This window comes from Chanos chanos, chromosome 1 (genome assembly GCF_902362185.1).
Source record: "Chanos chanos chromosome 1, fChaCha1.1, whole genome shotgun sequence".
In the NCBI taxonomy this organism is placed as follows: domain Eukaryota; kingdom Metazoa; phylum Chordata; class Actinopteri; order Gonorynchiformes; family Chanidae; genus Chanos; species Chanos chanos.
The window spans coordinates 47623794-47636293 of record NC_044495.1 but is presented as its reverse complement, the minus strand read 5'-3'; the positions used below and the strand labels follow the sequence as shown (position 1 = coordinate 47636293).

At 43.8% G+C, this 12500-nt stretch overlaps 1 protein-coding gene across 1 annotated transcript in view; it reads right to left on the bottom strand.

The window, feature by feature from the left end:
- Positions 1 to 12500, bottom strand: part of kiaa0825 (KIAA0825 ortholog) — a 93168-nt gene that overhangs the window by 58343 nt on the left and 22325 nt on the right. Inside the window, exons 9-17 of the mRNA XM_030764696.1 lie at positions 11299 to 11489; positions 9607 to 9789; positions 9139 to 9261; positions 7357 to 7496; positions 5031 to 5210; positions 3612 to 3830; positions 2940 to 3348; positions 1052 to 1208; positions 1 to 92 (exon numbers count right to left, since the gene is read on the bottom strand). The exon at positions 1 to 92 is cut by the window's left edge and continues 76 nt beyond it. Of these exons, the coding sequence (XP_030620556.1) occupies positions 1 to 92; positions 1052 to 1208; positions 2940 to 3348; positions 3612 to 3830; positions 5031 to 5210; positions 7357 to 7496; positions 9139 to 9261; positions 9607 to 9789; positions 11299 to 11489 (1694 nt within the window). The remainder of the gene's footprint in view (positions 93 to 1051; positions 1209 to 2939; positions 3349 to 3611; positions 3831 to 5030; positions 5211 to 7356; positions 7497 to 9138; positions 9262 to 9606; positions 9790 to 11298; positions 11490 to 12500) is intronic.

The following is a 12500-nucleotide window of genomic DNA, read 5'->3' as shown; positions in this document are numbered from 1 at the left end:
CTCTCCTCCAGGCAGAAGATGACCAGTCCGGGTCCCGGGGGCAGATCTGTGTCAGACTCTGCTGGACCCAATAGCCGGGACATCAGTATCTCCTACAAAAAAAAAAAAAAAAGAAAAAAAAAAGAAGATGAATCGTGCAGATTTTAAATTGGGTTAAAACGCTTTAAGCGAAGTTTGAGAAGGCAGGCAAGTTCAGGCACCCCTTAAAGTTTTATGAAAATGATCAGATTTTCTCCAAAGACCCATCAAATATAGCAGAAAAGTAATTAGTACAGGGCTACAATTATTATTCATCCAATTCTGGGCATAATGGACACTTGCTTCTCTCCTATTCCCTGAATAATTGGCCTGACAATGGTAAAAAATTAATCGGACTCGACTAAGAACAGAATTAAAAAGGAAGAATGTTTGAAGAGGACAAAGATCTGTGTAGGTATGTCAGAAAGTCCTGTTCCTAGCAAAGGACAAATTTGATAAAAAAAAAAGAAAAAAAAAGAGAAAGTCCTCTCACTTCATGTCTGCTTCCAAATCCTCTTAATGGGGTTCACATCTAAAGTAGAATATCTTCAAAATTTGACAAAGACTTTGGTTAATAATCCGGAACTTTCTATCTGTTTTGTCATTCAAATCAAGATAACGCCTGTAAGAGTGTATTGTCTGTCACAGGAGATGTAGCATTGTGTGAGGGAAAAGTGCTGTTAGCCTGGTTTGACACTGAATTAATTACGGGTTACAAAATGACTGTTAGTACGCGAGAAGCTGATTATTGAAATGAATGAACTTCTTAGAAATGCAACTAATAGCAACTGCTTTTAGATTTTCATAAGGTAAACGCATTACTATGATTCAAATACAAATTTACACCCCTCCCCCACCTTTCTTTATTTCTTTTAAAATGTCTGTATTATGTATATTAACCCTGTCACTGGTAGGTCTAGGCCAGTCTGTCTGTGGAGTGCTGGAGGTGACCAAACCCCCTCCACTGTGCGACTGTGGCTGCCCGAGGCCGGAGACCCTTCTTCCAGCCTGCTGAGAGGCGTCGCCTGCCTACCTGGTTGAGCTGGATGGTGTCATAGATCTGCCTAAGGCTCTGACTGCCACCCGTGTGGTGGCACAGCTGCAGGAGCATCTGCCTAATTCTGCTCTCCGAGAGCTCAGCAATGCCGCCCGTCTCCTGCATTGAACCACTCGCCCTACGTTCAAACACACTGACACACACAGAGATAGAGAGAGAGAGACAGAGATGGATGAGAGATGGACACATACAAACAGTATGGACCAAGCAAACAATACAAGAGAGGGATTCTTTTCAGTTTTAGGGAACATGATCAATTTTGGGGTTTACCAGTTCCACAATTACAAAATCCAGTCAATCCGAGTCCTTGTCTTCCACACCCCTCCACTGTCATGGTACTGGGTAATTACTCCACTGTCTAATGCATGAGGTTAAAAAAAATAAATAAATAAAGGAAAAATGAATGTTTCAACTGCAGACAGGGCTTTTCGATTTCTTTTTCCTATTCTGTCTTTCTTTTTTAATTACACTGGGGGGCATAAAGAGGTAGTCCTGTCAGGCGGCCGACAGAAGGTTGACATTGAGAACGTCAGCGGAACCTTCCCGTCCATCGGCCGTCGTCCGGCCCCGCGAATGGGAGTCAGCACCTGCGCTTACCGCGTGCATATGTGTGTGTGTGTGTGTGTGTGTGTAAAGTTGTGTGTGTGTGTGTGTGTGTATCCTTCCCTGTCCATCATCATGCAGGTGAAGCAAATGATTGGACTCAGTCAGCGGTGTGATTAATGAGCGTCTCTTTGGATCCGGGACAGCGTATCAATCATATCATTAGGGGGGAATGTGCCCTGAAAGAACCAGAGCCCCTCAGCCAAGGAATCACTGCATTCGTCTTCATCCCACTATTCATGCTGTCAACTCAGTCAGGGTCACCATGACGAGGAACAATCATCTTCTCCTCTACAAATTACTCCACAAAGACAAGGTGTGTGTGTGTGTGTGTGTGTGTGTGTGTGTGTTGACAAGGAGCTGGGGGGGTGGGGGGGGTAGTTTTTTAGGGACTTGCAGGGAGCGTGCTTTTCCGCCAACGCACTGTACGTTGATTGTTTACAGCGGGGGCAGTGTTCGAGACTGAAGGTTATTTTAATGAATAGTGATGATTCCTCTGACTGTCTTAGACAGGTGATACATAATCACGCTTTCTCTCATTTTTCCCTCTCTCTCATCCTCCATTCATTCCCTCCCTTCGACATTTTCTTTTTAAATTCTTCTTTCCTGTCACTGTTGGAACAACATTTCCTGGAACAGTTAAAGTAATCTACTTAAGTCTTTTTTTTTTAAGTTCTTTTTTTTTTTTTGTGGTGCAGGACATTTTTTTTTTTATTTGATGCTAAACCATTCTCAATGATGATCAATGGCTTCTTGTTTTGTGGGCATTGCTTGCGTACGGTAAACAAAAGGATTGCTCAAAAAAAGCCACAAGGTCAGGAACCGAAGACGTCTTGTGAATCCCATCCAAAACTCAACATGATCCAACGACAATACCATTACAATTGACGCAAGAGCACCCACCAAAAAAAAACCCTGTAATAACCACGCAAACTGGGCTGTCGGTAATTCTGCTGATTCCAGTCAATACACTTGGTTTATCCTAACTTGTCAAAGTCTGTAAGAGTCCTGCGACTCCTCTATCACCGCAGACAACTTCAGTTTTATTTAGTTAACTCAGAAATCTATCAAATTACTTTTAGCATTCACAAAAAAAAAAAAAAAAAAAAAGATAATTACCGATAGACAATTATTGAATTATCCGTCGCTAAATTTAAAGAGACAGTTAAATAATCTTACGCGCTCGTCTTTCAAACTGTAATCACTTACGTACAGACACAAGAACACGCCCTTGGAGAGCACTTTCCCTCTTAACCCTTACCCCTCACAGCAGAGCTTTCGAGCCTTCTGCAGCTGCACACAGCTCCATTTTGGTCTGCACTCTTCCAGGCCCTGTAGGACTTTGTGGACAGCTGTCTTGGGGACACCTTTCTGCTGACCCAGGCTGACCTGTAGGCATTCAGAGAGCAGAGCCAGTCTCTCCTTAGCTCCGCGCTCCAGGGGGGAGCAGGAGACCCTCTCCAGGGCCTCCCCGTCCTCCAGGCTCTGACACAGGCAGCCGAGGAAAGCCCAGACAAGCAGGCCTGTTGACCGCAGCTGCCGGGCATGCTGGGAGAGGCGCTTTTCAGCCACGGCAAAAAGAAATCTAATAGGTAGGGGAAGAGAGGATATGATGGAGGGAAGGTTGGTGAAGATGAAGGAGAGGCCTTGGATGGACACCCTGACCATGCCTAACAGAGAGAAACAAACAAGGATTATTCACTTTACTTATATAACTCTGACATAGTCCCTGTGAAATTACTCATAATTTGAAAATTACAAAATAAAATGCTACTAAAACTACTAATTTCACTTTTAATGTTCCAATTATCATATTTTACATGTTTGTTCTCTAATACTTTACCCTTACTTAGGTAAACAACAATGTACATATATATACAGTACCTATGACATACCCAGATCTTAAAAAAAGACTGAAAAACCTTACTCTTACTCTTGCTGGACTCTTTGGCTTTGGTATCCTGGTGGGTATACTTCCATTCTTTAGGGATTTTGTTGAGGATGCCGTCTGGCAGGTCCTGTCTGATCAGTGGACCGGAGCGGTCCTCACAGGTCCGAACCATACCAACCAAGTGGGTCAACAGGCTTGTCACGGGGCGAGTCACAGTCGCTCGGATACAGCCAATCACCGTCGGCTCTGACCTGCCTGAATCTGAGTCATAACAGGACTAGTGTCATCAAACGGATGGGGATCCAAATGACATCATCGGCAGCCTATGCTGGTCATCTGGACCCTCTTGTGTTTTAAAATAGTGGTAACAGTGGTGATGTGCTTTACTTATGTGACAAGTGACTTTACAGAGTACCCGAGAAAAACGCTTTGCTTAAAAAAATTGGAAGATGAGAACTATTTGCATTAGACAAGGTGCATCAGATTTGCTGAATCAGACTGCTGTACCTACAAGTCAAAGCTTCAATATGACATTGTAGTTTCCCCTGGTAATTTAGCTTTAGCCATAAGGCAGTAGGACTCATCATACAAGACCTAAAGCTAGTAACAACATTGAGAGAAACAGTTGTGTCTCACTGAGCAGTCCAGAGAACTTCATACAACTGCAGTGATAAACTGTTCAGCATATGCCTGACTTCTGTCTGGGGGAAAATTAAATCAGGCCTCCACTGGCTGGAAGGTGTGGATTGAAGCGGTGTTTACACCCGTCACACCAGTAGCAATCTCTGAGATTCGCTGGTGCCAGGAGACGAGCTAAGGCTACTTCATGCTCTCACTCATTTTCTGTCTCTCTCTCTCTCTCTCTCTCTCTCTGTCCCTCTTTACCCTGGCATTTTTTTCATTGGTCTAATTTATGCAACAATAATTACCCCTCACATACAAAAAGAGTGCTGGGTCTTAGCGGGAGCATAGATTAAATCCCCCTGAATCAAAGCCGCCTCCCAAACCAAAGTGTCAGGCCGTAATTGCAGACTCTGTTTCGGCATGCTGAATCGACACGTTGCCATTAGCAATACAGGAAATTTTCGTGTAGTCGGGTTCGCGGGGAAAGAAAAAAAAAGAGGGGGGGGGGGTGTGGGGGGAGTTGTGAAATGGAAAAAGGAATCATAAATAAGCAATCAAAGAGACAGTTGAGGGTTTAATTATAGCTTTGACTGATGATGAACCCACTCCATTCTTAGGCGGCACTGTCTGGTCTATTGGTCAGATTTGATACTGAGGCAATTACAATACACAGCAGGAGGATCTTGTGTGACTGTTTATCCTTTGGCATGAGTCCAGACATCGAGCTAATCTTTACCTAGCTCAGATGATGCTTCTTTGAACTCAAATTGAATACATTATTCATATTAAGTTTAAAAAAAAAAAAAAGAAAAAAAAGGCTGTTAGCTTTAGCATCACCTGCTAGGTTATACAAGTGATCCCATAAATGTCTGCTGTCCATGTACTCCTCCAGCGCTAGTGTTAAAGCTTTGGGAACAGGGTTTAGAGAGGCCAACACTGTGAAAACCGCTTCCATAAAACCATCAGCAGCTTTCTTCTGTTCAGGGGTGACCTCCACTTCGCTGTCTCCATAGAAATCTGTAAAAAAAAAAAAAAAAAAAAGATTGGACAGGACAACCACAGCCACATTTTTTTTAAATGTTTCCAAACACACAAACAAACAAATGAGACATGAATGCGGATCTTCAATTTAAAGTGTTACCATAAAATCTGAGACGGAAGTTGTTACGCGACTGTTGTGAAGTGTGGTTCACAAGACATTCACCGAAAGATGCGAAATAAACATTCTTGCCGTCAATGCCGCAATATTAAAAACTCCACAGCTGCTGTCTGGGCCTCTTCAGAGCAACACTCAAAGATTGAAGCGCCGCAGTACAGTATATTTGGGGTGATTTTTTATTTATTTATTTATTTTTCTAAATCAAGGCAAACCAAATTGAAAACGCAATCACTAAAGTCACTAAATCTCTACAGATAAAAAGGCCACAGACTGGTGTTGATAGATGTGTTAAGTGGGAGGGCAGAAAGTTGTAGCAACAGATTTTGACAGCGTGTCCTTGTGCAGGCTCAGTCAGACCAACACTGCTTACACACGCCGGCGTCAAGGTTGGACCGTGGCTACGATTCAGGGGGGTCATCTGTCAAGCCTCTCCCTGCAGGAGATGACAGGTGTCTGAAAAGGCCAGAGAATGCAACATAGCACTCAAATGAGCCCCTCTGATGGAAAGCAGAGAGTAGTTTGCACATGTCTGATAAATGCTGGACTGTCTTACAATGACAGGCTCAAATTACCTGCCGTATTAAAGAGAGGCCGCACGCTAATGCTGTTCAGCTTAATAAGAGCAGGGAAGCTCCTCGCCACTGAGAGACTGATGGAAATCGATTTTCTTTTGCTTTTTTCTTTTTCTTAAGGGGTAGGGGGTGGGGAAAGAGGGTGAGGGTTGTGAGCAAGGAAAATGGCCAAACATCTTTTGACTTGCTTTTGACCTATTTGACTAGCATTGTGTTAGGAGATCTCTGTTTCCGCTGGAAATTTGTTTCTCGAGGAAAAACGTCGCGGGGCTAGAAAAAGTTGCAAGGCTAACTGCAGAGTTTGAGGCGACTTCGACCGATTCCCTGCTAGGGCGGGTGCTGAACAAACTGAGTTAACTACCTGTCTCTCCTTTGGACCCGTGAAAAACGCTCCTCTGCCTCGCAGGATTTGAATTCAAATACTTAGCTGTCAAGGATAGTCTCAGCCTGCACAACCTTGATGCATTGCCAGCTAACACACCTGTTGCTGCTCCAATGAGCCTCACGGACGAGCTCGCTCAGGAGGCCCATAATTGGAACCAGATACATCTGACAGACGTTTGAAAGAATCCTGAGTGCAAAATGACTATTTAGAACCTCGCCGGCCTGAAGCAGTACGCTCAGACGACACGAGGAGGAGTTAATGGCTGAGGCACAAAACACGGACTGGGTTCCTGTCCACAAAGGCGTTCCCTCTTAATTAGCCGAGCTGCGAGGCGTGGAGTGTTGATTTACGGCCACGGGATTCCCACACTGTAGCACAGGGACCCTGGCGCTCTCACAGCCGCCATGGTTATTAATGAGGTCGCTGTAATTTGAATTAATGTGCAACGCACAAAAAAAAAAAAAAAAAGTCTTCAAAGGTTAGAGTTGCCAAGTGGGAAGGGGAATCTTTAAAGGTCATTCACTTTGCTCCCACATGCCAACACCCAGTGTTTATAACTGAACAATATTGATTTGTGACGATAAGGAGGATTACCCCGAGGCTGATGCTGATGATGAGGATGGTGATGATGATGATGATTGTGGAGAACAGTCAGATCTCCCCTTCATGATATTCTCGGTGTATTAATGTTGAGAATGTATTTTTTACACGCATATTTTTAATGCAAGTACACTGTAATCAAACGCTGGTAATGCTACACTATACACCAGCAAATATAAATCAGTGTTCTTTGCCCTGAGTCTTTACATCATATGTTAAATAAACTAATATTATGTTTATTAGATTGAATAGTTAAAAACTGTAGAAGGGTATATTTGTTTATCATATATTCTAAGATGTATGGGACTACATTGTAACTTAGTAAACCTACTGTTTCTAAGTGAAATGTTAACTCCACACAAAATGTTGCATAATTCTCTATCATCTTCTCGATGTGTGTTATCAGCTCGCCTCTGTAGTTGTGAGGTCAAAAGTGAAAGGTCTTACGTGAGTGCCGGATGAGGGCACGGAGCACGAGGCCGTCCGTGTGGAGTAACGTCTGTAAGAGGAGGGCTGGATTACAGCAAGGCCCCGAAATCAGAAGCTTCAGGGGACAAACAGCGGATCCTTCACCTTCACTGCAGTCCCTTTGAAAATGAGAAAACACACATCAGTAAATCCAATCAGATACAGGTTGTGAATGCAGGCGATATATAGAGTCATTAATCTAAGTGTCTTGAGCAGCAAATGTGCTGTAAAAAACACTGCTTAAAGGTCAGCACTTCATAGATTTTTCCAGCCAAATATCTCTATCAGGTTCAGTTCAAGAGAAGTCATGTGTGGACTCCTGGACTTTCAGCGTGCTGCTTTAAACAGCTGTATCTCTGAAACACGTTAATGTCTGACCTTTTCTCTATCTCACAAGCTGCAGTCAGTCAAAAGAAGATGATGTGGAAGTGTATGTTTATGTGAGTGATGTGTGTGTGTGTGTGTGTGTGTGTATGTGTTTTTACTATATGTGTTGATGGCTCTTTTCTTGTGTGTACTCTGTTATACTCACACGGTCTCTAAGTGCAAAAATGCACACAGTGCACATTCAAATCAAATCATGGAAAAACAGGCAGTGCAGAGAGCACAGGAAGCCAAAAGGATTCTGCTGTTCAAATTCAGACCAAAAAAAAAAAAAGAAAAAAAGAAACAAGCTCTCAGGGCACCCTGCTGCCTCACTGATGAACATTACGACTTTTCTACCCAAAGAGCAATTTATGGTGTCACGAGGCTACAAATCCAGCAGATATCCTTCTTTAACAGTCTCGATAAATCCGCAAGCTACAACGTCGGGTCAGTTTTCATTCTCACATATGCACACCTACACACACACACACACACACACGTACACACACCAAAAAGACACCTACAGGCTTTTTACGGTCCATAATACTGCATGATTTATTTACATTCTTTGTGTTTTTATTATTGTTTTATTTAATAATCAAAACAGTCAGTCCATTGGACAGGCCAAGGGGAAAGTCTGACTTCTCCGTATGGCCTTTTCGGTATTGGAGTGGGCCCCCACCGTGAGGCCCTGTGGGACCCTTGAACACAAGGAGGTAAAACAATATAACGCAGTAATAAAAATAAACTTATTTCAAAAAAGCTTCAGGCCTGGGGACCAGCCATCTCCAGGCCAGCTGATGATTTGTGCGAACTCCACACGCAATGACATCACACTGAGGAGGCAAGTTTTTTAGGGATACCAAGAAGGAAGGAGGGGTTTTTTTTTAGGTGAAGAGTGATGTCAGATATACCTGACAATCGCCCCTGGCTCCCAGTCCTCTGTTAAGGCTCCATTTCAACAGTTCACACCCCAGGTGAAAAACCAGCCCTCTCCAGACACCCATCTGAGCATAGTCACACGGGCATCGGCAGCTGTCTCACATTAGCTCTCTGAGCATGGAGCCCCAGTGCACAAAAGCAATACATGACCTGCTTATCCATGCACGCTTTACATACACTTTCTATTACACCGCAGAACGAACGCCTCAGTCCATCGTCACATAGATTTCATAGACATAGTGTGATCCAGTTCCCCAGAGTCAGTGAGAATAGTGAGGATTATGTACAAATTATTTAAAAAAAAGTGTTCTAAGATATTATAACTACACTTTGATAATCAGGGGTTACAACAGATTTAATTATATTAATTACATGAATTACATTGTTTTTACATGGTAATTACATAGTAATAAAGTGCACGTGTGTAATGTGTTAGTGCTCAGGGTTGATTACCTCATTGTGTCAACTGAGAACAGCCTAGGGTCGACTGATCTCAGCCACAGAGGGGTGTGGATATCTCTGGCCTGCGTGACCTCAGAGTCAAACCTTTTTTCATCTGGGTTTCTCTGGAATGTTCTGATGACCGGTAAGCAAAAATATTTGGGGTCGTTCAGGTTAGTTCGTTCAATATGGACATGATTGATATAAACTAGGTGTCTGAACTGATCCTCCGGAAGGACATAATTACTAAGTGAGTGTATTAAATTTAAAGAAACTGCTTGGCAAAAAAAGGATTCCCCTTCAAACTGATGTGCTTGTTGCCTGTAAAAATGGCGTGAGTTTTGTAGGGCATGCAACCTTCTTTTATTGAAAAAATGTTTATTTACACAACAATGTATAGATGTTACTTGCACTTCTTGCACTGAATCAAGGTTTTATTTATATTGTAGAGTACAGATAATATTGGCTTTTCTGCAGTACCGGCAGAGTTCTGTTAATGGCGCCGTGACGATGACCAGAACACTCAGTAACTGCCCACACAGGCTGTGTATGCAGGACACCCAGCTCCCTGAGGCCGGGTCGGGTCGAACCAGGTCGGAAACACTGTCACACACACTCCACATCAGCTGCTCCACACAGAGCAGAACCGCAGTGATATCACACCTACAAGACAGAAACAGAAATGGCACAGAAAACTGGTACTGTTACAAGTGCTTTATATGTCAGACTTGTAGTAGCAGATTTAAAGGGAAAAACTACAGTGACTGGAGAAGAGTGTGAACTCCAATGCTAATGTCTTTTTGTTGGCCTGCTACATTTTTTTTTAAATAAAACTGGCCACACTCATAACGTTATGTTTGGTTTTTCTGTCTGCTTTTTTTTCTTTTTTTTTTTTTTACATTTTTTTGTTGACAATAGCTTGCTGACCGCATGTGCATCAACATCTGTTTTAAGTATCTGTTCTGTTTCTGTCTCTTCTGCTCCAACTGTACCCAACTGCTCTTTTCATTAAAATATGTGTAATCCACATCTGCGCATTTTCAGCAACAAGACAGACCAGAATAAAACACCCACTTAGATCCCCATTTAAACAGACCATTTCATGACACATCAGCCAACTCTGTTCGTCAACATACTGGTTTAAGGTCCTTTGTTGTACAGAGAGAGAGAGAGAGAGAGAAAGAGAGCAAAGGCCCATCTGCTGAGGAGACCTTCAGCTCTCCTCTGCTGCTCCCTCATTCGCTAAGCAGCTCATAACCGCACATCCTTCTGGGAGAAGCACATTGCAGGAAACAAAAACCAGTCCCTCTATCCATCCTCTGTTTTTCTCCCCTCTCTCCTTCCTTCCCTCGTTCCTTTCTTCCCAGCCTTGGGGTGATCTGCTCTTTGTCAGCAGCCAGCAACGGAGGAGAAGCGTGTATCTAAGCCATCTTTAAACACTTCAAGTACGTGCTAATAGAATAGCGCAGGCCTGGAATCAACGCCAAGAACTGGGCCTGGCCCGGTTCGAGCGTGCAGAGCATGAAGGAGGTCGGCCCAAAGCCAGCGAGAGAACGCTCTCTCTCTAACAAAGAGAGCTTGTTTCCTCAGTTCCTGGAGCTCTGCTCTTAACCCTTGGCACAAACGGGCGTGTCTACCGAAGCGTTCATCGTTGTCTGGCAGACACACACTCTGACAGAAAGAGAGGTTTTGCGTTTCACGCTGCGGCGCAGATACGCTTATCAGTGTGGATGACTGCTTTTTAAAACGCTGTGGTTTTCAGATGGCCATCAGGGAAGAAAAAGCCACAAAAGACACTCACATTTTAACAGTACACTCGAACACTCTGTAAATGCCATTTTATACAATAGCATTTTCTGCTAAGTTCATTGAATAAACATGCATATTTTGCGTTGAATTATATAAACCACATATATTCTTTGTTCCAACTCAGTAAGTTATTTTCATATGATAAAAGTGGCAGACTCATTAGTTTATTGCAGTCAGTTTGGTTACATTATAGAAACACCTCCACTTTGACAGAGAGGTTTATGTAAGACGTGATCAGAGGACAGAGCAGTGAATAATAACATCAGTATATTTTAACAGATGGTAATATCCTCCATCTGATGAGATTGCCAGCTGCAGTTCTAGACGACCTCTCGGTCCAGACTGGCGTGTCTCTGCTGATACCTGATTTGTGGAGCTCTCTTGTAAGAGGGTTTTGCTCTGGAGTATCTCTGAACCAGAACTTGAAGCGTCTGGCAGAGCACCTGGGCCAAGGTCTCCTGGGCCAGTGCTGGGGGTAACACAGCCCATAGGTCACTGCGCAGGCCAGAGAGAAAATAATGCCACATCTGGATGGAGAAGGAGCACCTCTCGCCCTGTAGGAGACGGACAGGGAGGGAGAGAGAGAGAGAGACGGAGGAGGCGGGGGAGGTAGGAAAGTTATGAATAAGTCAGAGACATTAGAGACAATAAAGAAACAGGACTTAGAGCAATAGAAAAAAGATGAGAGGATGAAGAAAGACAAACACAAGGTTAATATCCCAGACTGTGATGTTCATGCCACCTGCGCTGTGTACCTGGGCTAACCTTTCCCAGGAAAGAGGCCTGCTTTACTGTGGTCATCTGGAGAATGTCTCACTGTGAATCAGACCACCACTCTCACACACACACACACACACACACACACACACACACACACACACACATACACACAGACACACAGACACACACATTCACATACACACCACTCACACCAAAATAGGGACGCAACAAAAAAATTCAGATGCAACAAAAAAATACACACACACACACACAGAAATACAGACGCAGACCAAAGCGCACACACAAACAGATGAACACACACACACACTCAGGTTTCCGGTGAGACTAATTGCTCTCAGACTCGGAGGAAGCAGCAGTGGATTTGATGGTGTGAACACAGTGAGATTATTAGCAGTCATGTGTAGCCACTCTTAATGAGGCTGGGACCTGTTCCATACCTTCAGCAAGCACCAGGCACCAGAACCCAGCCACGTACCCAAAACCCAAAACCCCTTACAGCATCACCCGGGCCAACATCTGGGGATTACAGCGTCTACCTGCACCTCTGGGCCCTCAGGCATGAAACCAGGGAGGAAGTGCACGTGTGAGGAGGGAAGAGGGGAGGGGGAGAGGGAGGGTCGGGAGGTCTGGTGTTCTCTGGGTCAACGCAACACAGACCCAGACACAGACAGGCCAAAAAAAAAAAAACCTCACACCTGCACGCAGCAGGCAAGTCTGCCCCAAGACCTGAGCAAGGACCTGTGTGACTGTGTGTGTGTGTGTGCATAAAAATGTGTCTGAAGAAAAGGACACTGGAAAAGACTTTGGTCTCAAAGAACTATGTT